Source organism: Peromyscus maniculatus, chromosome 2 (assembly GCF_049852395.1).
Source record: "Peromyscus maniculatus bairdii isolate BWxNUB_F1_BW_parent chromosome 2, HU_Pman_BW_mat_3.1, whole genome shotgun sequence".
Classification (NCBI taxonomy): domain Eukaryota; kingdom Metazoa; phylum Chordata; class Mammalia; order Rodentia; family Cricetidae; genus Peromyscus; species Peromyscus maniculatus.
The window spans coordinates 166,087,343-166,109,972 of NC_134853.1; the positions used below are offsets into that span (position 1 = coordinate 166,087,343).

The 22,630-nt window shown below is 45.7% G+C and overlaps 1 protein-coding gene across 1 annotated transcript; it reads right to left on the reverse strand.

Moving 5' to 3' along the window:
* Positions 1-1,089: 1,089 nt before the first annotated feature.
* On the reverse strand, positions 1,090-11,265 carry Cenps (centromere protein S). Its single transcript, XM_006975224.4, has 5 exons — positions 11,128-11,265; positions 8,035-8,158; positions 7,252-7,285; positions 2,654-2,720; positions 1,090-1,367 (listed from the first exon to the last, which is right to left on the reverse strand). The coding sequence occupies exons 1-5, from the start codon at positions 11,176-11,178 to the stop codon at positions 1,230-1,232; spliced, it is 414 nt and encodes a 137-aa protein (XP_006975286.3). The 5' UTR covers positions 11,179-11,265; the 3' UTR covers positions 1,090-1,229.
* Between the last annotated feature and the right edge of the window lie 11,365 nt (positions 11,266-22,630).

The following is a 22,630-nucleotide window of genomic DNA, read 5'->3' on the forward strand; positions in this document are numbered from 1 at the left end:
GAGTAAGAAACAAAGAAAAGTATACAGGAATAGGAAGAGAAAAGCCCAGAGGCAACAGACAGATGGTTTATTTTAAAGTATAGAAAAGCTGGCTAGACACTAAGCCAAGCTAAGGCCGGGCATTTGTAAGTAAGAATAAGTCTCCGTGTGTGATTTATTTGGGAGCTGGGTGGCGGCCCCCCAGAAAAGAGCAAAAACTTCCAACAATAACCCAATAACCAAGATCCAAGGAAGACTCATGCCTAACAAACTGAAGAACAGACGGCTCCTTCTGAAAGATCACGTCCCTTCTCAACTTCTGGGAGTCAGTTTCTCTTCCAGCATGAGACTAAACTCAGGTCATCGTGCTTGGCCAACGACTTACCCACTGAGGTATCTTGCTGGCCCCAGGCCACCCTGTCCCCTACCACTCTGTAAGGAAGAGCAGGCCCTGAACGTCTATGCAGCCCTGGGACACCAGCTCTCAGTACCACAAGCGTTTCACACTGAAGCTCCAGATTCTCCCCCTCAAGCACACTGCTGTTCAGGAAAGCCAAGGCTCAGTTACAAAATTGCTAGAAAAGCCACACAAAACTGTATATCTGAAGAAAACCACTGTTAAAGAGTAAGAAATTCCATTCCTGGGGCTGGAGAGAGGTTAAGAGCACTGGCTGCTCTACTAGAGGTCCTGAGTTCAATTCCCAGCAACCACATGGTGGCTCACAACCATCTGTAATGAGATCTGGTGCCCTCTTCTGGCCTGCAGGGATGCATGCAGGCAGAAGACTGTATACATAATAAATAACTCTTCAAAAGAAAGAAACTCCATCCCTAAACACGTCTTTCACTGATGATCAAGGGGCCACGGGTCTGAAAGAACCTCAGTAACCAGAGCTAAGTAAACATAGCTTTATTCACTGTTCAGAGACTGTCATCTGGCCTAGAAAATAAACAGTGAAGGACTACACTTACCCCAAACACCCAGCACGTCTAATTGCGAACACACGTCATCAACCTCAGCCACTAGGTCATAGTGTGCCATCCAAACGCCAGCCTTTCCCCTGCCGAGGAGAGCATGGAGATGCTCTGCAGGAGCTTCTGGCTCTTGTGGGCTGCATCAAATGTCCTGAAGCAGGCGGCATGGAGCTGCCCAGCCACTTGTCTCTTCAAACGTCTCTACTGATCCCTCCAACTGCCCTTGGCTGGGATCCACACTTCCCTGGAGGCTGCAGGTCCCAAGCGGCCAGGCCTCAGCTCTCACTGCTCACCACTTCAGCATCAGGCTCCCTGGAGTTCCTGTTTTCATCCTCCGGCTTCCTTTTCTTCTTGGCCTTTCGCTCTAGGTTAAGCTGAGCAATCTCTTCATTTTTCTCTGTGATGTATTTTAGCTATGTATATACAAAAAAAGCAAAATATATTTAAGTCTTTAAATCTGTCTATAAACTATTTTATAAACCTAAAAATAACCACAATAACTTATGCCTTCTCTAATATTCCAAAAGAACTGGGTGGAAATTCACTGACTGAACTATTTATTAGCAGTAAAACTGCCCTAAAATGGAGATGGAGACAGTTCAGAGTCAAATCCCTGCTCTTGTGGAAAGGACATCATAGAAAGTCTGAGTCCTGGAAGGGTCACAATATTCTAGGTCTGCCATCAGCCACAGCCAGGTGACCCTGGCACCTTTAAGTGCCAAGTGTCTTCACCTAGCAAATTATAGCTTGGTCAAAATGATTTCTTCGATGTGAAAAAACAGAAATTATGCTCTCTTCTGCATAACCAACCTTCAGGCTTCCATCCATCCATCCATCCCTGGCCCATCAGAACTGCGGGTATGGCTGGGCCTGGGGGGCACACCTGTAATCTAGGCTACTGGGATGTAGGCTGACACAGGAGGAGGGTCTCATGTTCAGAGCCTACCTAGGCTAAAAGTCAAGTTCAAGACTAGCCTGCATATTTAGCATGACCCTTGTTTTGTCTCAGAATAAGAAATGGGGCTGGAGAGATGGCTCCGTGGTTAACAGCACTTGTTACTCTCAAGGTAACAAGGACCAAGTTCGCCATGACCCAGTTTTGATTCCCAGCACCCACATGGTGGCTCACAACCACCTGTTAACTCCAGTTCCAGGGTATCTGAGACCCTCTTCTGACCTCTAAGGGCACCAGGCATGCACATGGTAGATACGCATACATGCAGGCCAAACAATCATACACAGAAAATAAAAGAGTAAACTTTAAAAACAACAGCAAAAAAGGAGGCAGGCCCCACAGTGCAGAGGTGCAGCGCCCCTCTGGCATGCACAAGACCCTACTTTCCATCCCTAGCATGAGGTGGGGGCGGGGTGGGTACCACAAGACCATCCCCACAGACTAACCCATAACTAGTCTGTGACATCATGCTGTAAATGAAACATGGGACCAACGTTTTGAGATATTACAAAAAAGGTAAATTATGGAATCCAGAGAGAGCTGATTAGAAAATTTCAAATTGGCTTTGCAAGATCTATCATAATGAAAGGAGGACTATAAATTACAGGCAGGTCTGAATGGTTCAACCATCTCTAGTTTTTAATGCAAGGTGCCCTGGAGAATAACTACACGCCTTCAAGTGATTAATTGGGAATAATGTATTCGGGTAGGGAAGGGGAGTGAGGAGAGAGATCCATCTCTCACCAGTGAATTACTCCGCCTGGCTAAGAGCTTCACGTCGTCAGTGGTGACTGTGCTTCTTTTCGCATGTCTGTGGAAAGGGCAGAAAAAAGTTACTAGAACGTTAGGTATTCAAGTTTTGATGAAATAGAAAGTTCATGGTCACACTGCAGAGGAACAAGGATGCCTAAGTGGCCCGTCTCATCAGATTCAGACCACCAGGCAGTAACGACACAAAGACGAGCCACGCTCCTAGCCAGGATACCAACTCCACGGAGGACACTGAGGCCTGAGAACCAGTGTGCTGGAGAGCAAAGAAGGGGTAAGAAACCCTCTAAGGTCACCCTTTTTGTCACAGTCGTCTGTGGGAACCATGAGACACAAGACTGCCTCTGCTTACGTGGACATTAGACAGCTGAGTAGTGAAAACATCCACGATGCTGGTTCCTGAGGCTCTTCTGCAGGGCTGAATCACAGACAAACACATGCAGCTCCTCCTAGAACCCACTTCCCTGCAAGCTCTGAACACCCGCCACACACACACACACACACGCACACGCACACGCACGCACACGCACACGCACACACACGCGCGCGCGCACGCACGAGTCTGGCAGACAAAGACTGGTTCTGCCTCCTGCTCAGAGCTTGGCTCGAGGTCCTCAATGTCCTCCTCCAACCCTCACTGGGAAAGATGGGGGCTGCGGAGAGGACTGCTGCTTGCTCTTCAATTCCCAACGTCTCCCAACTCCAGCTCCAGGAGACCCAGTGTCCTCTTCTGGCCTCTGTGGCACCCACACTCATGCTGACAGACACACATGCACACACACACACACACACACACACACACACACACACACACACACACAAATATATATAAAACAGAAGATAACCTAAGATAACAAGTTACACTAGATCACGTACAGACACACATGCACACACACACACACACACACACACACACACACATCCACATAAATATACATAAAACAGAGGATAGCCTAAGGTAACGAGCTACACTAGATCACATATTACTTTGATTATGTCCTTTCACCATTCTAGCTTCTGCCTAACCTAAGAGCTTCACAAAGCAGAAGGAACTAGAACACTGTGTCCTCAAGAACGAGCTCAGGGGTCAGCCCCACTTAGTCCACACGGAATGTCGGCTCGCTCAGCTGAACATGGAATCGCACAGCAATTACACCCCATCCAATGACCAGTCAGTCATTCAACGCCCTGCTAATGTGTACACTCACGTGTCACCTCCTCGTAACAGACAGCAGTGCTCGGATGAGAACACACTTTAAGATTAGACAAAGGTTCCAGGCCAGCCAAGGCTACAGAGAAACTCTGTCTTGAAGAACCAAAGCAAAACAAGATTTAAAGAGGGTTGAGACCTGGATTGGCCTCAAACTGGCAATTCTCCTGCCTCTGCCTCCAGAGTGCTGAGATTACAGGTATGAGCCACTGGGCTTGGCTTAAACCTTCTCAGAAGTTGCCAGGCACCTTTAGTCCCAGCACTCAGGGAGGCAGAGGCAGATGATCTCTGAGTTCGGGGTCAGTCCAGTCGACAGAGGGAGTTCTAGGATAGCCAGAGCTACATAGTGAGGCCCTGTCTCGGAAAAAAAAACAAACCAAAAACCAAGGAAAGAAATGAGCATGCTGCCTTTTCACAGAGTGACCGTTCATGGGAGTTTGTGGAAAACGGCACAGTTGACACCCTCTGCTTTTTAGTGTGGTACCTGGTGTGTGTGCAGGATTTTAATCTCTCACCTACGTAGCTGGAGGAGCAGGTGTGCTGTACACCCGCCGTTGCTGTCCTATCAGAAACTCCCCCAGGAAGTCCCGACTCCAGTAAACTACTGACGGAAAGGAGGAACAATTGTTACATAGACTGCGTGTGTGTGTGTGTGTGTGTGTGTGTGTGTGTGTGTGTGTGTGTGTGTTACATGTGTGTGTAGCATATGCATGCAGTGCCCAGAGGTCACACGAGGGCACCAGATCCTCTGCAACTGCAGTTACAGACGGTTGGGAGCCACCGTGCGGGTGTAAAGAATCGAACATGGGTCCTCTGCAAGAGTGTGTGTGAGTGTGTGAGTGTGTGTGTGTGTGTGTGAGTGTGAGTGTGTGCGCAAGTGTGTGTGTGAGTGTGTGTGTGAGTGTGTGAGTGTGAGTGTGTGTGTGTGTGGTTTTTTGAGACAGGTTTCTCTGAATAATAGTCCTGGCACTCGCTTTGTAGATTAGGCTGGCCTCGAACTCACAGAGATCTGCCTGCCTCTGCTGGCTAGGATTAAAGATGTGTGGTACCATGCCTGGCAGGGAAGAATTTTTTTTCCCCCAGAGCTAAGGACTGAACCCAGGGCCTTCCTTGCTCTACCACTGAGCTAAATCCCCAACCCCAAATTTTTTTGAAGACAGCCTTACTGTGGAGTCTGGGTTAACCTGAAACCAGGTACACAGTTCTCATGGAGATCCACCTGCTCTGCCTCCCTTGAAAGCCTGTACCTGTACATGGCTGGGATTTGTTTTTTCTTTGAGACAGGCATTTGCTTTTCAGTCCAGGCTGGCCTGGAACTTTGGTCCTTCTGCTGGCCTCCTGTGTAGCTATTTCGCAGCAATGACTAGAGTCTGCAGTGAGGATGTGCACGGAGCTGTGAGAGGACACAGACCCCCTTTAAGGGGTGCTCTTTGTCCAACCAGGCTCAGGGTGTGAGAGCAGACCTGCAGCACTCTGTAGCTCAGCCTGAGGAAGACCTTCAGGGCCAGGCTTGGCAAGGGGGGTCTTTGAGATCAGCTCCACTGTATCAGGAAGAGAGGGGCATGGTGACTCAGGCCTGTAGTCCCAACACTTGGGAGGCAGAGGCAGGAGGATTGCTAGTTTGTGACCGAGGCTATACAGTAAGGCACTATCTCAAACTCATTCCCCCAACACTTCCCTCAAAAAACAAAAACAAAAAACCAACCCCCCCCCCACACAAACCACTCTTTAAAATGGGCACTATCACCGGGCAGTGTGGCCCACGAAGGCCTTTGATGCCAGCCCTCAGGCAGCAGAGACAGAGGCACCAGGGCAGGCATCCTTTACGGTGTGGGAAGCCTCTAAAAGTAGGAAAGAGGGTGGGGATGGCCCGGATCTGCAGCTCAGTGGTGGGGCACACAACTGCCATGCACAAGGCCTTAGATTCAATCCCCAACATGTCCGACCCCTGCCAAAACGAACAACCCAGACTATCCAAAAGCTTAGAGTAAATATTTCTATTATCATCCTCGTTATTTATTTTGGCGTGCTGCGGATCTAACCCAAAGCTGTCACATCTTTATGCCAACCATGTGTCTGTCACTGAACTACATCCTAACTCCTAGTTCTGGATTTTTAAATTTTATTTTATTTTATGTGTATGTCTTGTATGCATGTATGTCTGTACTACACGTGTGCCTCGTGCCTGAGGAGGTAAGACGAGGGTGTTGGAACCCCTGGAACTGGAGTTGTTAACAGTTGTGAGCCATCGTGTGGGTCTGGAATTGAACTCCGGTCCTCTGCAAGAACAAGTGCTCGTAACCACTGAGTCACCCCTCCACCCCGGCTTCTGGATGGCTTGGTACGGCCTCGCTATGTAACCAGGCCAGTCCTGAACATGCACTCTCCTCCTGCCTTGACTTCCCAAGCGCCAAGATTGCAGGCACGCCCCACCACACAGATCTAAACAGAAATACTTTTAAAAATCTTATTGACTTCCATAGCTAATACAGAAAGGGGAAATGAAGGTGATAAATACTTCATGGGACTTGGGGGGGGGGCCTGAATGAGCCATCAGCATCCCATAATAGTACCTTATCCCTCTGAGCGAGCTGATGATGCTAAGCAGTTTTTAGGGGCTGACAATATACACAGGGAAGGGGAAGATTTAGAGCGCCCCCGGGAAGCCACTGCTTTAATTCATTGAAAATATTCATCCTAGAAACAGAGTGCAGAGGACAAGGTGAGAAGTGTGGCTGGGAAGCTGAGGTGAGCAGAGGCAAAAGAAAAGCTCGGGCTTCAGCCATTCCGACGGCTGCATAAAAGCACTAGTTTCCAATTACCTGAGGTACTAATTGAAAAGACAAACGTAAATCACCTGGAAGAGCTCAGGCTTCTCAGGCTAAGAGCAGGCCTCCCCCACTTCCCAGGAAGATCACGTCTTTCTCATAGCAAATCCGGATGAAAGCTCCTGCCTGTCATTCTCTCTACACCTGCAAGCGATCAGGGCTGCAGGACTACACGGCCCTCTCCACAGAGGGGCCGACCCCCGAGAGCCTGAGCTTCCCAGAGCCTGAGCAATCAAACCATCCCCAAGAAACGGTTTTTAAAACAGGCAGCCACACACTGCCGAGTCTCCACACCCTGGAGATGCAATTCAGACCTTTGCCAGTGAGAGCTTGATAACTTGGAGACCTTCAAAGGACTCAGAAATACCAGACAATCTGAGCTGACGTGTTCAGAGCAGATGTTAGATTCTTGCAGCATCGTGATCAGCCACGAGCCCCCAGAAAACAAGGCGTCACAGAACTCCTGAAATACACCACCGGATGGGGGGCAGTGATGTCAATGGACCTCAAATTACACAGCCAGCTTCTCTACCCACCTGGCAAACATTTCAAGGTCTTTGGCAAAATTTTCTGAAAGAGAGGGAAGAAAATAGATTTCAGCTGGCTTATCTCCACCTTCAGAAGAAGCCTTGGCTTCTAGTCAGCACAGAAACTCAGCAATCCAAGACAGGATTTCTCTGTGTAGCACTGAATGTCCTGGAACTCTTGCGGCCAGGGTGGCCTTAAACTCAGAGACCCGCCTGCCTCTGCCTCCCGAGTGCTGGGATTAAAGGCGTGCGGCACATTTGGCACCACCCTCTTTAAAATCATGGCCCTTCCCTGTCCTTCCCAGCACCCTCCACTCTTCCTACAAGCCTTGTCCTAACTGTGATGGTCCCTTTGGTGGCAAGGGACGTCTTTTGAAATCTGCTCCATGGGGCTGGAGAGATGGCTCAGCCGTTAAAGGCTAGGCTCACAACCAAAAATATAAAATCTGCTCCATGTTATAGCTTGTAAGGACACGAATCTCCTCTCACGTCAAGCAGGTGCCAGTACCACTGGCTCAGCTGTCACACACACTAGGGAAAGCACGGAGTCGCAGAGCACTGAAATGGAAAAGTGTCCAATGTTCCAGCCACCACGGCAGTTTAAACAAGGTGCTAAAGCCTGGTGTTGGCACACAGGACAACCTAACAATCCCTCCCACACAACACCCAGGTCTGAACAGCCATGATCAGGGAGACTGTGGCTAGGGGTGGTGTGTGGGGTGAGACAGGCCACAGCTCCCACCCGCACTGGCCCCTGGGCAAACCCCACCGAGAAAGGCAGTGGCCTCATACCGCACTGTCGAAAAGTCACCTCCGAGATGGCCGCAATGGTCTGCTTGCTGAACTGCACCTGTTTGTCCAACGCAACTTCCTCGCAAAGACAGCCGACCGTGTAGTGGACTGCAGCCTTTAGCCTCTGCGGGGAAATCGAGTCCTTCAGGGGCTGCAAGCAAGAGCTCGCGGATCCTGAAGAGTAGGGCCTAGTTCCTGCAGTGTGTTCCATCACGGCTGAGTGACGCTCAAGTGCACTAGTCAGCTAACGGCACCCTCTGGAGTGTGACTTGGGGGAACATGACTTTCCAGCTAATGGTTATGATTTAGGTCACATAAAGAAATTATGACAGTCAGCAAGGAGAAATGACAGCGGCACTTGCGGAACCTTCAACTACCGACCGTCCAGTCTCTGCTCATTAAGGGCCATCCGTGGAATACAACGAGAAAGCAGCTTGCGGCCTCAGCCCTCCATGCACAGGTGACAGGACACCAGGAAGGGCTGATGACTACCCGCGTGACCACCTCAACAGCCTTCCCTCCCTTAGGAATCGCCCCTCCCATTTTTGGCCGTGCTAGGGATCAAGGCAAACACTCCCACTGAGTCACATCCCTAGACCTCAGAAAGCCTTTTAAATGCTGAAAAGTCTCTCTGACCTAGGCAGATGTACCAAGGGGAAAGCTCAGAGCAAGCTAAGCAGCAGCCCTGTGGTCTCTCCACGGCTGTGTGACCGCCTTCCCTGGGGAGAGATAAACCAATGTCTATCCCTCATCACAGGGCACCAGCAAAACAAAGTACCATCCACCCACGCCTAGCCTGGGGAATCAATGTGTTTATTGGGGACACCTACAGAGCATGGGCGACCCCAAAGCAGCCACAGGACTGTGGGGTCTCACCCCAACATGGACGATAACTCCCCCACGACTGCACAGAGTGCCTCCTTCTGTCTCTATCACCCCGAGATCCTGAGGCCAAGGGCAATTAGGGCAGAATTATATGCAGCTGGCTGGGCAGGGCAGGATGGGGTGACAGAGATCGGGTAGAGGTCTAGTGGCCCGATCCCGAACTCGGGGCCTTGTACAAGCCAGGTAAGCACTCTGCTGCTGAACTACATCGCCGGGCCTTTTTGTCTCTGTAGTCTCAGCTCTGAGACCAAAGCCTGGCTCTTAGGAGACAGTAAATGCTTACTGATTAAATGGGGTTGTAAAGATGAACTCAAATTTGCCTCTCTGCTCTGAGGCACCTGCAGAGGACCCCAGCGCCCACTCAATCAGCATTCTTGGCATGTAGACGGCATGGAACAAGGTGGACAGAGTCCTGCCCTTGAGTTTAGAGTCTCATGATTTAGCCTCCAAGGTCTAAAGCATGGAAAAAGGAAGGTGGCCCAGCCCACAGGGGCAGACAAAATTTCTCGGAGCCAAATGCGTTCAGAAAGATCCATGTCCTGTTCCGAGCCTCCACCTACAACTGAAGAGGACCCTTAGGGTCTTCTCCCTTCTAGGTTGATTCTTTTGATCTCCTAAAGGCTGGGTTTGCTTGCCTAATGCCTAAGCAGACAGAGGGGTTAGGGAACAGGTCCCCAGCTCAGCTGCCCAGCCTCGCCCACCCTGGGCTATCTCTGCAGTTGACCCTCATCTTGCCTACGTAGGGGACACTTGCTGGTGTCTTGGATTCACGTGACGCCACACCTGCCTCAGCTGTCTTCAGATGTCATATAGTGCTGTCCTCCAAACAGAGCAGCTGTGACTACTTGAGAGACCCTCACAATCAGGCCACTTCCAGACACGGTGGTGCACGCCTTTAATCCCAGCACTTGGGAGGCATCAGCAGGTGGATCTCTGTAGTGACTGTCCTCTGATAGCACCACCATCAAATATAAATAAACAACAACAACAATAAAAACCCCGGTCCCTGCTCCCCCATTCCACCTTGGCCTTAGCAGACTCTTCAAAACTGTCAGTGTCACAAACAGAACCAAAATGAAGACCCAGGAGACAAGAGTAACCCAACCCTTGATTTGATCCTAGACGCAGGAGAAAACAACTAACTCTTCAGGACAGATGGAGACATCTGACTACAGACTGTCCATCCAACAATGGCATTCCATTCAAGTTAGACTTCCGAGCTGTTTGTAACCCAGCATTTGGGAGGTGGAGGCAGAAGATCAGAAGTTCAAGGCCAGCATGAGGAATGGGAGACCCAGGCTCCAAACAACTAAACAAACTTCTGAAATGTGATAAACTATTGGGAAGATATAAAACAGAACATCCTTCCTTGTCTGCGGGAGATGCCGCTGAAATATGCCACCCTGGACTTGACTTTGTCGTCTCATCTGATTTTTATTTTAATTTTTAGACAGGTTCCCCCCTGTAACACTGCTAGCCTGGAACTCAGAGATCCGCCTGCCTCCGCCTCCCCAGGGCTAGGATCACAGGCGTGGACCACCATGCCTGGCTTCATCTGAACCTAGCGCCTCCCGCAGGCTAAAATGGCTGTCTGCTGATCTCTATGCAGGGTCAGGGCTTTAACACTTAAACAGGAGCCCAACTACCTGAGAACAGCGCTTGCTACAAGAGAACAAAGTAAAATGTCAACAAGAGAAAACAACGGCGGGCACTTGAGTGTCCACAGCTCGACCAGCAACCGTAGCTTTGCGCCTTTCCTGTAACTCACCCTGTAGCCCAGGTTAGCCTCGAACTCAGAGATCCGCCTGCCTCTGCCTCCCGAGGGTGGGGTTAAAGGCGTGGGCACAGCAGACAGCTGCGGGACCCCAGCCTTAGCTCACTACCATCCCGAGCTGAGACGCCACCTGGGTCTCGGTCTTCAGCTCCCTGCGGCTCTGACTCATGAAAACAACTGAACATCGGCTCTGACGCCGCCCTGAGCGGAAATTATTTCTATCCCAACTTTGCAAAGGAGAAAACGCCCTGCCCTCTCCTGCGTTGGAGACAGGTCCTCTCCAGGCACCTAACTGATCTGAAACTCATAATCCTCCTGCCTCAGCTTCTGAATCAGCCCCAGTCGCTCTCTGTGGTGTTGGCTCTCTCCCCTCACCCCGCCCCACCCCGGGAACTCGCCGTCCTGCCCTTGCTGGGACCCCGTCTATTTCCTACCTGCCGGTGAGAGAACCGCTGCTCCTGCTCGGCCTCCACCTCCTCCTCCATCGCGGCGGACGCCCACGGCAGGCAGCCCGCTGCCGAGTCAGACTTTCCCGCCCTACCTCCGCGACGGGCCGCGCAGAGGGTCAAAGAGCGAAGCGCCTCCTCCCTGGCCGCGCGCGCCCCCTGGCGGCGGCGTGCGGAAGGGATTTGCAGGAGTTGGTGTGACCCCAGGGCCGCACCCTAGCCGCTGTCTCAAGCCTGTCGCTGCCTGGACCATCTGTAAGAACATGCATGAGATAGCTCAGCGGTTAGCAGTAGTTGAGAGCACCTGCTGCTTCATCGGGGATCCAGCACCCGCATCAAGTGGCTCACAGAGCACCTGTAATCCCACCTCTAGGGGATACAATGTCCTCCTTTGGTCTCCATGGGTACCTGCATGCACATGCACATAATACACACATGCATATACATAAATAATAAAATTTTTAAAAAGAATATGAGGGCTGGAGAGATGGCTCAGTGGTTAAGAGCACCGTAGGCAAAACACATATACCTATAAAATAAAAATAAACCAATCTCTAAAAAGTAAGAGTCAGTGGTAGAGCTCTTGCCTAGCATGCTTGGGTCCCAGGTTTGATTGCCAGCCCTCGAGGGTGGAGACATGAAGCCAGGGTGGATCTTCCTTCCTCCCTCCTTCCCGACTTTATTTCTTCAGGTCTCCATTCATATCTCAGTTCCAAGAACAAAAGACTCCTTTCCTGCTTCAAGTATTCAACGCTTGGAGAGTGGCTCTCACTTTTTGTGCTGGTCGCAGGGAAACAGACAGACAGTGCCCTCTGGAGTCTCCCTGTGTGGTGAGCATCATCACCTCCACTGTTGAAACCTGGCTGACAGCATCTGCTCTTTGCATGGTGGCAGATCCCCATCACCGTCTGCTTCAGGGTCCAGCTGAAGTCACTGAAGTCAGGATTGGATGGGGATGCTGCACAGCCACCCATCTGCCACACAGGCACCGCAAACATCAGGAGCACGGGCAGAAGCAGACGGCAGCGATGCTATCTAGGGGTGTAGGAATGAGTTCATTTTTGCCACCAGTTAAAGAGTTAATAGGTGCCAGGTGGTGGTGGTGGTGGTGGTGGTGGCGGCGGCGGAGGCACGCCTTTAATTCAAGCACTTGGGAGGCAGAGGCAGGCTGATCTCTGGGTTTAAGGCCAGCCTGGGCTACAGAGTGAGTTCCAGGACAGTCAGGACTACACAGAGCAACCCTGTCTTGGGTGGAAAAAAAAAAGAATTAAAAGGTAAAACCATGAGGTGATATTTTGTTTGTGATCTAACAAAGCTTGCCTCTAGTTCAGAGTGTGGAGCAAGCCACTAGTTAACCATAGAGGCCAGGCAGTGGTGGCACACACCTTTTATCCCAGCACTTGGGAGGCAGAGGCAGACCCGTCTCTGTGAGTTCAAGGCCATCCTGGGCTATACAAGATTGATCCATCCTAAAAGAGAAACAGAGCCAGGCAGTGGTGGCACACACCCTTGATCCCAGCCCTTGGGATCTCACGCCTTTAATGCCAGCACTAGGGAGGTGGAGACAGGAAGTGATCTGGCTGGACAGAGAGAAGAATATAAGGAGGGAGGAAGGAGCAGCTCAGGCCCTTTCAGCCTGAGGATTCACAGAGGTAAGAACTAGTGGCTGCTGCTCTGCTTCCCTGATCTGTCAGCCTTCACCCTGATTTGACTCTGGGTTTTTATTATTAAGACCAATTAGGATTTGCGCTAGAATGCCAGTGGAATCCCAGCACTTGAGAGGCAGAGGTGGGCAGATCTCTCTGAATTCCAGGCCAGTGGGTCTACAGAGTGAGCTCCAGGGCAGCCAGCTCTACATAATGAGACTCTGTCTAAAAAAGAAAAAAGACAGACAGAAAGAAAGGAAGGAAGAAAGAGAAGTCTTGGGGAGTCCTGAGTCCTGGTAGAGAAGTCAAAAGATACCAAGGAAATCAGGTTCCCTCTTAGGGTTCTCCCCACCCCCCTTTCTCTTTCAAGACAGGGTCTCACTATGTATTCCTGACTATCCTTGAATTCACTCTGTAGCCCAGGCTGGCCTCGAACTCACAGAAATCCGCCTGTCTCTGCCTCCTGAGTGCTGGGATTAAAGGCGTGCACCACGACTTCCAGCTGGGTTCTTTTCTTTCTTCCTTTCATTTTTAATACTTTATTTAACTTTATTTTATGTGCATTGGTGTGAGGGTGTCAGATCCCCTGGAACTGGAGTTACACAGTTGTGAGCTGCCATGTGGGTGCTGGGAATTGAACCTGGGTCCTCTGGAAGAGCAGCCAGTGCCGTGGAAATAATCCTTCTGTACACAGTGACTATGTATTACTCTCATTGATTAATAAAAAAAGCTGATAGGCCTATAGCAAGGCAGAATAAGGCTAGGCAGGAAAGCCAAACTAACAGTGCTCGAGGAAAGAAGGGAGGCGTTAGAGAGACACCAGCCAGCCCCCCAGGAAGCAAGACACGCTAGAGGACAGGCAAAGCCACGAGCCACGTGGTGATACACAGAGTAATAGAAATGGGTTCATTTAAATGTAAGAGCCAGTTAGTAATGTGTGGTGGTAATCTAATTGTATTGAAATATTATTTTGATTTGTACTGAAATATTAATTTGATTGTATGTTAATAAATAAAGTTGTCTGGGGGTCAGAGCTATTAGAGCCATAGCAAGAGTGTGGCGGTGGTGGCACACGCCTTTAATCCCATAGATATCTGTGTGTTCAGGGTCAGAGCTATTAGAGCCATAGCAAGAGTGTGGCGGTGGTGGCACACGCCTTTAATCCCATAAGATCTCTGTGTGTTCAGGGATACAGCCAGCATTGGAGACATATGCCTTTAAGACCTAGGGGGCTGTACATTCAGACAGTGACGAGGCAGTCATGTGTTTGGGTTTACAACCAATGAGAAGGCAGAACAACATACTTTAAAAATACGAACCGAGAGAAAGTAGCTCTCTTTTCGCGAAGCTGGGACAGCAGGAGGAAGGGTGAGATTTTAGCTCTGAGCTCTGACCTCTCGGCTTTCTCTTTTACATTGTTTCTGTGTTTCTTATTTAATAAGACGGTTGGTTACATCTACATCTGGCGCCCAACGTGACAAGAATCCATTAAAAACTGCTTGGCTTGGCGGCAGGTCCGCTTTCCCGCAAGGGCGGCAGGCGGCCCGCGGCGGCAGCGGCGGCGGCGGCAGCGGCGGCACACGGCGGCCGGCGGCGATCGGCTTCTTAGTCCGAGCTGCCGGCGTCCTAGTCCGGGTAGCAACTTCTAGCCCGGGCCTAGGTCTGTGAGCAGCTTGCCTAAAGCCGGTGCTACAAACAACTCAGACCTGCCCTGCCGAACAGGGCCCTGCCTGTAAAGCCAAAGCACATGGTGGTCGGAGCTTAAGGAAGCCAGACCCAAGCCTTGACTCGGCACAAGAGGGAACACGTGGCTGCATTTAAGCTTTAGCCGGCTACGCTTTCTTGTGCGTTCTCTCTCTCTCTCTCTCTCTCTCTCTCTCTCTCTCTCTCTCTCTCTGGATTTACACCTGGGACACTAGGTGGCTGCTTTGAAAATCCCCTCGGATTTCTACTGTTCTACGCAGATTTGGTAAGTCATAATATATCAGATATTTTAAAAGAAACTATCTAAAAGAGAATTTTTTTCCACATTAAAAAACAAATGGGTTTTATGTGTACATTGGAAGAAAATTGGTTTTTGTTCGAAATTTTAGGCAGTCTGGCAATGGAACAACTATATAATATTAGTATTGGTGGAATTATGCACCTCATCACTATAATAATCCACATTTTAATATTTAAAAAGATAGTCAATTTAAGTGCCAGGATAACAGCGTTAGAAGAACTTGTTAAACCTGTAAAAATTCAGACAGAAGAAATTAACAGTGAAGTTGTTTCAAGTCGGGATCATAAGGTTGCAGAAAGAAAGCCTGTTTTCACACAGTCACCCTTAATTTATCCTGTAACAGTACAGCAGATGCCTGATCAAATGGCTACACAAAATACTTGGGCTCCAATTGAAATGTTGGATTTATAAAGGTTTAAGGAGGCAATAGTATCTTATGGCATGCATTCCCCATATGTAAAGCAAATGTTAAACACTTGGTCAACATATAATAGGATAGTACCACAGGACTGGCGGGACCTCGCACAAGGTGTTCTGGAACCCAGCCAGAGACTTCAATTTCTAACTTGGTTTAAGGAGGAGGCTAAAAACATAGAAAAACAATGGAGGGATAAAGGAGTACAAGTTTGCCAGGATCAGCTTATGGGCGAAGGCCAATATGCTTCAGCACAAGCACAATGTTTATATGATGTCCAAACCCTAATTTTATGTCGAACGGCAGCCTTGAATGCATGGGACAAAGTTGAGGAACCAGGAAAAAAATCTGAGTCATTTACAAAGGTGAAGCAAGGCCCAAAAGAGTCTTTTACAGATTTTTTACAAAGACTGGCTTCAGCAGTAAAGAGAACGGTCTCGGATTCAGAAGCTGGTAAGGCAATAATTGAATCTTTGGCCTTTGAGAATGCGAATGCAGCATGCAAAAGAATAATCAGGCCATTAAGGGCAAGATCTGCACCTATGGAAGATTGGATTAGAGAAACAATTAATGTTGAAGCTGATGAGCATGATGATACATGGGTAGGAGAAGTAATTTCAAAAGGTTTGAGGAGTGTTAGATGTTTTGGATGTGGAAAGCAAGGACATTTGAAAAGGGACTGTAGACAGGTCATTTCCAGAAACAATGTTTCTTCAAGGAACAATGGCAACAGAATGCCCCTTCCTTCTGGAGTATGCAGAAGGTGTGGTAAGGGAAAACACTGGACCAACGAATGTAGATCAACAAAGGACAGACAGGGTAATCCTTTGCCTCAGTCTTCGGGAAACTCCCAGAGGGGCCTCAGGCAGGCCCCCAGTGCAAATCCAGTTCAAACCTTTCCGGCAGCCATAGAGGAAATGCCTGCTCTGGAGAGCGATTAAATAACCAAATGCCTATTGGAATAAATCATGCTGGTCAGAATGATGAAACAGAGAGAATAGAAAATTCAGGAGAAAACATAAAGAAAATTTTTTGGCAAACTTCTATTAATGAACAAAGACCAAAATTAACGATAAAAATAAATGGTGTTTTGTTGTCTGGTCTGGTAGACACAGGTGCGGACGTTACCATAATTGCACCAGAATTTTGGCATCCAACTTGGCCTCTTCAGGAGGTAAACGTTCAACTGTTAGGAATTGGGACATTATCTCAGGTGAAACAGAGTGCAAGATGGCTTGAATGTATAGGTCCAGAAGGACAGAGAGGAAAATTAAAACCATATGTGGCTAACATAACTATGAACCTGTGGGGTCGAGACTTGTTGCAACAATGGAATACTCAGATTAACATCCCTCCAATCTCAGAAACAAATCATAAACTAGCACATGTTACTGAGAGAAATATTAGAAGATATTGTTCTAATGAGTGGTCACCAGCCATCCATATTATACAAGAACAGGGCACAATAACTGATGATCTTCCAAAGACACCAACAGCTCTACCTTTAAAATGGTTAACAGACAAGCCTGTATGGGTCCAGCAATGGCCTTTAACAACAGAGAAACTCCAGGCTTTAGAAGAGCTGGTAGAAGAACAGTTAAATGCTCAGCATATTGAAGAATCAACCAGCCCTTGGAATTCTCCTGTATTTGTTATTAAAAAGAAATCTGGTAAATGGAGAATGGTAACAGACCTTAGGGCAATTAACAAAGTAATTCAGCCAATGGGTTCTCTACAATCTGGGATGCCTTTGCCTACTCTGTTACCAAAAGGATGGCCTCTCATAGTTATTGATTTAAAAGACTGTTTCTTTTCAATACCCTTACAAGAAAAAGACAGAGAAAGATTTGCTTTTACAGTGCCTACTTATAATAATTCTCAACCGGTTAAAAGATTTCAATGGAGGGTCCTCCCACAGGGAATGTTGAATAGCCCAACTCTGTGCCAATATTTTGTACAACAGCCATTGGAAGTGATACGTAAAAAATTTCCTAAATCTATAATTTATCATTATATGGACGATATTTTACTAGCTGACTCAAATGCAGATACTTTAGAAATAATGTTTGAAGAAGTAAAGAAAATTTTGCCTCGCTGGGGATTACAAATTGCTCCTGAAAAGATACAAAGAGGAGATTCTATTAATTATTTAGGATATAAAATAGAGCTACAAAAAATTAGACCCCAAAAGGTGCAAATTCGGAGAGATAGACTACAGACTCTTAATGACTTTCAAAGATTATTTGGAGATATTTCTCATCTACGAACTATTGTTGGGGTAAAAAATGATGAACTGACTAATTTGTTCAAAACCTTAGAAGGTGACAAGGACTTAAATAGTCCAAGAGAATTATCACCTGAAGCTGAGAAAGAATTAGCATTGGTAGAAAAGAAAGTGCATGAAGGACACGTGAATCGTATTGATCCAAAGCTGGATTGCATTTTGGTTATCTTACCTTCTAGGCGTTCTCCTACTGGAATATTAATGCAGAGGGAAGATATTATATTGGAATGGATATTTTTACCAAATAAACCAAATAAAAAATTAAAAACTTATGTGGAAAAAATCTCTGACTTGATTTACAAAGGAAAATTGAGACTTCGTCAATTAGCAGGCATAGACCCAGCAGAAATTGTCGTACCATTAACTAAGGAGGACATTGAAAAATTATGGACAGAAAGTGAACCTTGGCAAAGAGCTTGCAGTAATTTTTTGGGAGAAATTAACAGCAAATATCCCAAAAGCAATAGAATTGATCTTATAAAGAGAGCTGAATGGATCTTGCCTCGAATTGTACGGCAAAAACCCATATCTGGAGTTCGTACATTTTATACAGATGCCAACAAAGAAGGAAAGGCAGGTTACAAATCAGAAAATTTAAGTAAAGTGGTTCAAAGTCCGTATAATTCAGTGCAAAAATCAGAATTGTATGCTATTCTGTTGGTATTAATGGATTTTTCAGAACCTCTCAACATAGTAACTGACTCTCAGTATGCTGAAAGAGTGGTGTTACATATTGAGACTGCAGAATTTATCCCTGATGCTTCAGAATTAACTTCACTATTTATTCAATTACAAGATACAATCAGGAAAAGGAATCATCCTTTATATATAACTCACATTCGATCCCATACTGGTCTGCCAGGCCCTCTAGCACAAGGCAATGAAGAGATTGATAAATTATTGATAGGAAATATGCTGGAGGCCTCAGAATTTCATAAAAAACATCACGTTAATAGTAAAGGTTTAAAAAAGGATTTTTCCATAACCTGGCAACAAGCCAAAGAAATAATAAAGAAATGTCCTACTTGTTCCTTCTACAATCAGACACCATTACCAGCAGGATGTAACCCAAAGGGTACTCAGAGAAATGAAATCTGGCAGATGGACGTGTTTCACTTTGCAGAATTTGGAAAATTGAAATATGTACACCACACTATCGATACTTATTCAGGATTTCAATGGGCAACTGCTTTGAGTTCTGAAAAAGCTGATTCTGTAATCACTCATTTGCTAGAAGTTATGGCCATCATGGGTATACCTGCACAAATCAAAACTGACAATGCTCCATCATATGTCTCTGTTAAAATGAAACAGTTTTTTGCTTATTACAATATAAAGCATATTACAGGCATACCACATAATCCTACAGGTCAAGCAGTTATAGAAAGATCAAACAGAACTCTAAAGGATATGCTAAATAAACAGAAATGGGTAACAAAACCCCCCAGAAATAGACTGCATAATGCTCTTCTAACTTTGAATTTTCTGAATGCCAATGAGAAAGGAACAACAGCTGCAGAGAGACATTGGATAATAGAAAAAACTACAGAATTAAATCAGCCTATATACTTTAAGGATGTGCTGACCTCAGAATGGAAACCAGGGTATGTATTACATTGGGGACGTGGTTTTGCTTTTGTTTCTACAGGAGAAGATAAGCTGTGGGTACCATCAAAATTGATAAAGGTTCGATTTGAACAAGAGAGACCTCTTAATTAGAGGAGGTGATAGTTCATCAACCAGCATGAACATCCAATTTAAACTAACTTGTATCAATAAAACATGCCTTTTCATTTCATCAGATAATAACTTGCCAAAAAGGAACATCCCCAAAATTAGTCTTGGGGAAAGGTTTTTGTTTTTGTCTTTTAGGAGAATGAAGGTTAAGGAATCTGAAGAACACTGGACAAATGAGACAACTGAAGAAAAGGGACAAATCATCTATCCCAAGAAACAGAGTGAAACGGTGTATGGGTATATATTATCTAAAAAAATTTTATGTCTTCCTAAATGTTTGTTTCTGCTTTTCTCTAAAGATTTAACACTCTTGGTTTTCTAATAGTCCCAGTTCAATTAAAATTTAAAGCTGACTTTGGAGTTGGAGAATGGCTCTCTCCTTCTTTAAAATCAAGCATGTTGTTAAAAGGAAAATGCAAACTCCCTGTATCATGCCAGAATAAGAGCCATCTTCTGCTATGGTACAGGACAAAAGCAAAATTAATTAAGGGACTATTCTATTACTAATCTCAACTCTGATTCTATTCTGATTCTTTAAACTTTTCTCAAAGTATAAATTTTATATCAAAATTTACAAGATTAATATATATATATATACATTTTAAACTTTGTTAAGATATGAATGGTCACATAGAGTACTAACTAATTCTAGAAAAAAGGCTAGCTGCATATATATGTTTTTGTGTTCGAGTCTCTTATCAGTTTTCTGCAGGAAATCATGGCCAGGCCTAACATCAACTGAAGTCTCCAGAAAGAAGATGGGGCCCCACAACAACGACAATTCCACGTGGACAATAATAATATCATTAAGCTGACAAACATCATCCATAGATCAGCTTTGAACTACAAGGTGCTCAGAGCAAATTTGAGATGACTAGCTGAGATGATCCAGTCTCAAAGACTACTTGAATAAGGACTTGAGATAAACCCTGAACTTTGGCATTATACACAGACTGGATAATGAAGGATATAGTTACCTCTCCTAGAATTTGACAATTAACCTAAAATTTTTCTTTCAGGATAAAGAAAACTTCGCCCATACCCAGCAGGAAGCAATTTTAAGAATACGACGCCTACATTCCCAAAGAGGTGGTGTGGGGCGGGTGGTTTTTTTGGTCTTTTTATGGGTTTTGGGTCTGGGATAATTTTCAGTATTGAGGGGGGTTGGTTACAAGTTACTGTCAAGGGTTAGGAAAAAGGCTAAGCAAAGGAGATTAGATTTAAGGTTCTTGTTTAAAAAAAAAAAAAGAGAAAGAAAGAAAAGAAAAAGACAATTACTAGTTTTAAATACTTTACATTGGATTGAATTGTTTTATATTGTACACAAATTTGAAACTGATATTGTTAGAAAATGCTATATGTATATTTCTAATTGTATTTATTCCATCCATTTAACAATGTAATGCAAATTTCTGATCCTTGAATGTTATTATTATCAACTATTAGGATATAAAGAAATGAAAGCTAGTAGTTAGACATTATCATAGAACTTGTAGTCATATTGGATATGTTTTAAAAATTGAGCAGAGATGTTTTAGACAGGTCATCTTCAAACCCTTCAGAGATCTACAGAATATGGCATTTAAAATGTTTTAATAACTTAGAAAATTTTTCTTTTTTGAGACATGTCGGCTCCTGGCAGTACCAATCTACTTTAGAGAAAATATGGGCATTGAAGAAACTGCATATGGAGTCAACTTTCATTCTGGCAAAAGTTAGCCACTGGACAACAAAGTATCCTCGAATCAACAGGACAAAATGGACAGACAGATCACGAAACAAGGGACTACTGATTCTTGCCAAAACAAGTGTGGTTATGGCTTTATCAAAAGGCATCTTCTGAGGCCAGGACAATATGGCCCCATCCCTGAAGTGGCCTTCGCATCCGGAAAAGGTACGGTGCCCTTTTCTTCGAAGGCAGCTTAACAGGCAGAGGGCCGATGGATTCTGTTGTACAATGGAACAGCAGCTGAAAGCTCATGCCTCTCAAAAGTAGACTGGCATTTAATAGAGGGATGTGGAGAAGAAGGGGATGCTGAGATGAAGCCATATATACACAGCCAAGAAGAATGGACAGCTGAATTCAAAAACTGTCAACAATTTCCAGAATTTAAAATCCTGAATCATGACAGGACACTAGTGGAATTCAGGTGTTTCTGGTACGTGGACTGCTCTCACCCAATGTGAGGTTGAACTGTTGACCTTGTGTACATCCTACTTCACAAATGAGTCTGTCAGATACACTAAGCCTATAGGCTGAAGATGATGCCCCAACACTGCGGAGAAACCTCAGGTGACTGCCCAGGCAGCTGGCTGTTTCTGTCAACTCACAAAATTTTTTTTTGGAAGTTGCTTGCATGCACTTCCTGTTTTTATTTTTGTTAGCTAATATTATTCCCTTCTTGGGTCTCTGAGGGAGTTGAAGATTAGTTAGTTATGGTTGAAGATTAGTTAGTTATAGTTGAAAATTAATTAGGATAGAAAGTACATTAGATACATCTTGGAATTATCAAAATAGGATAGATAATGGAATTATTTTCTCTGATTCGTCAAATACCTGTTTAGGTATTTATTACTTGTATATATTGTATATAGTTATTGTACTTTTGTATATAGTTTTTCTTTTGTTAGTCATAACCTTTTGCTTTTTTTCTTTTTATTAAAATAGAAAAGGGGAAATGTGGTGGTAATCTAATTGTATTGAAATATTATTTTGATTTGTACTGAAATATTAATTTGATTGTATGTTAATAAATAAAGTTGTCTGGGGGTCAGAGCTATTAGAGCCATAGCAAGAGTGTGGCGGTGGTGGCACACGCCTTTAATCCCATAGATATCTGTGTGTTCAGGGTCAGAGCTATTAGAGCCATAGCAAGAGTGTGGCGGTGGTGGCACACGCCTTTAATCCCATAAGATCTCTGTGTGTTCAGGGATACAGCCAGCATTGGAGACATATGCCTTTAAGACCTAGGGGGCTGTACATTCAGACAGTGACGAGGCAGTCATGTGTTTGGGTTTACAACCAATGAGAAGGCAGAACAACATACTTTAAAAATACGAACCGAGAGGAAGTAGCTCTCTTTTCGCGAAGCTGGGACAGCAGGAGGAAGGGTGAGATTTTAGCTCTGAGCTCTGACCTCTCGGCTTTCTCTTTTACATTGTTTCTGTGTTTCTTATTTAATAAGACGGTTGGTTACATCTACAGTAATGCGCCTGAGCTATTTATTGGCTGAGCATTTATAATTAAACTTCTCTGTGTTTATTTGGGACAGGGCAGTTGGAACAGGAAAACCCTGCCTACAAGCCAGTGCTCTTAACCACTGAGCCCTCTCTCCAGCCCCAAGTTCTTGTTTCTTAATTTAAACAAATTTAGCCACGCAGTGGTTTTGAACGCCTTTAATCCC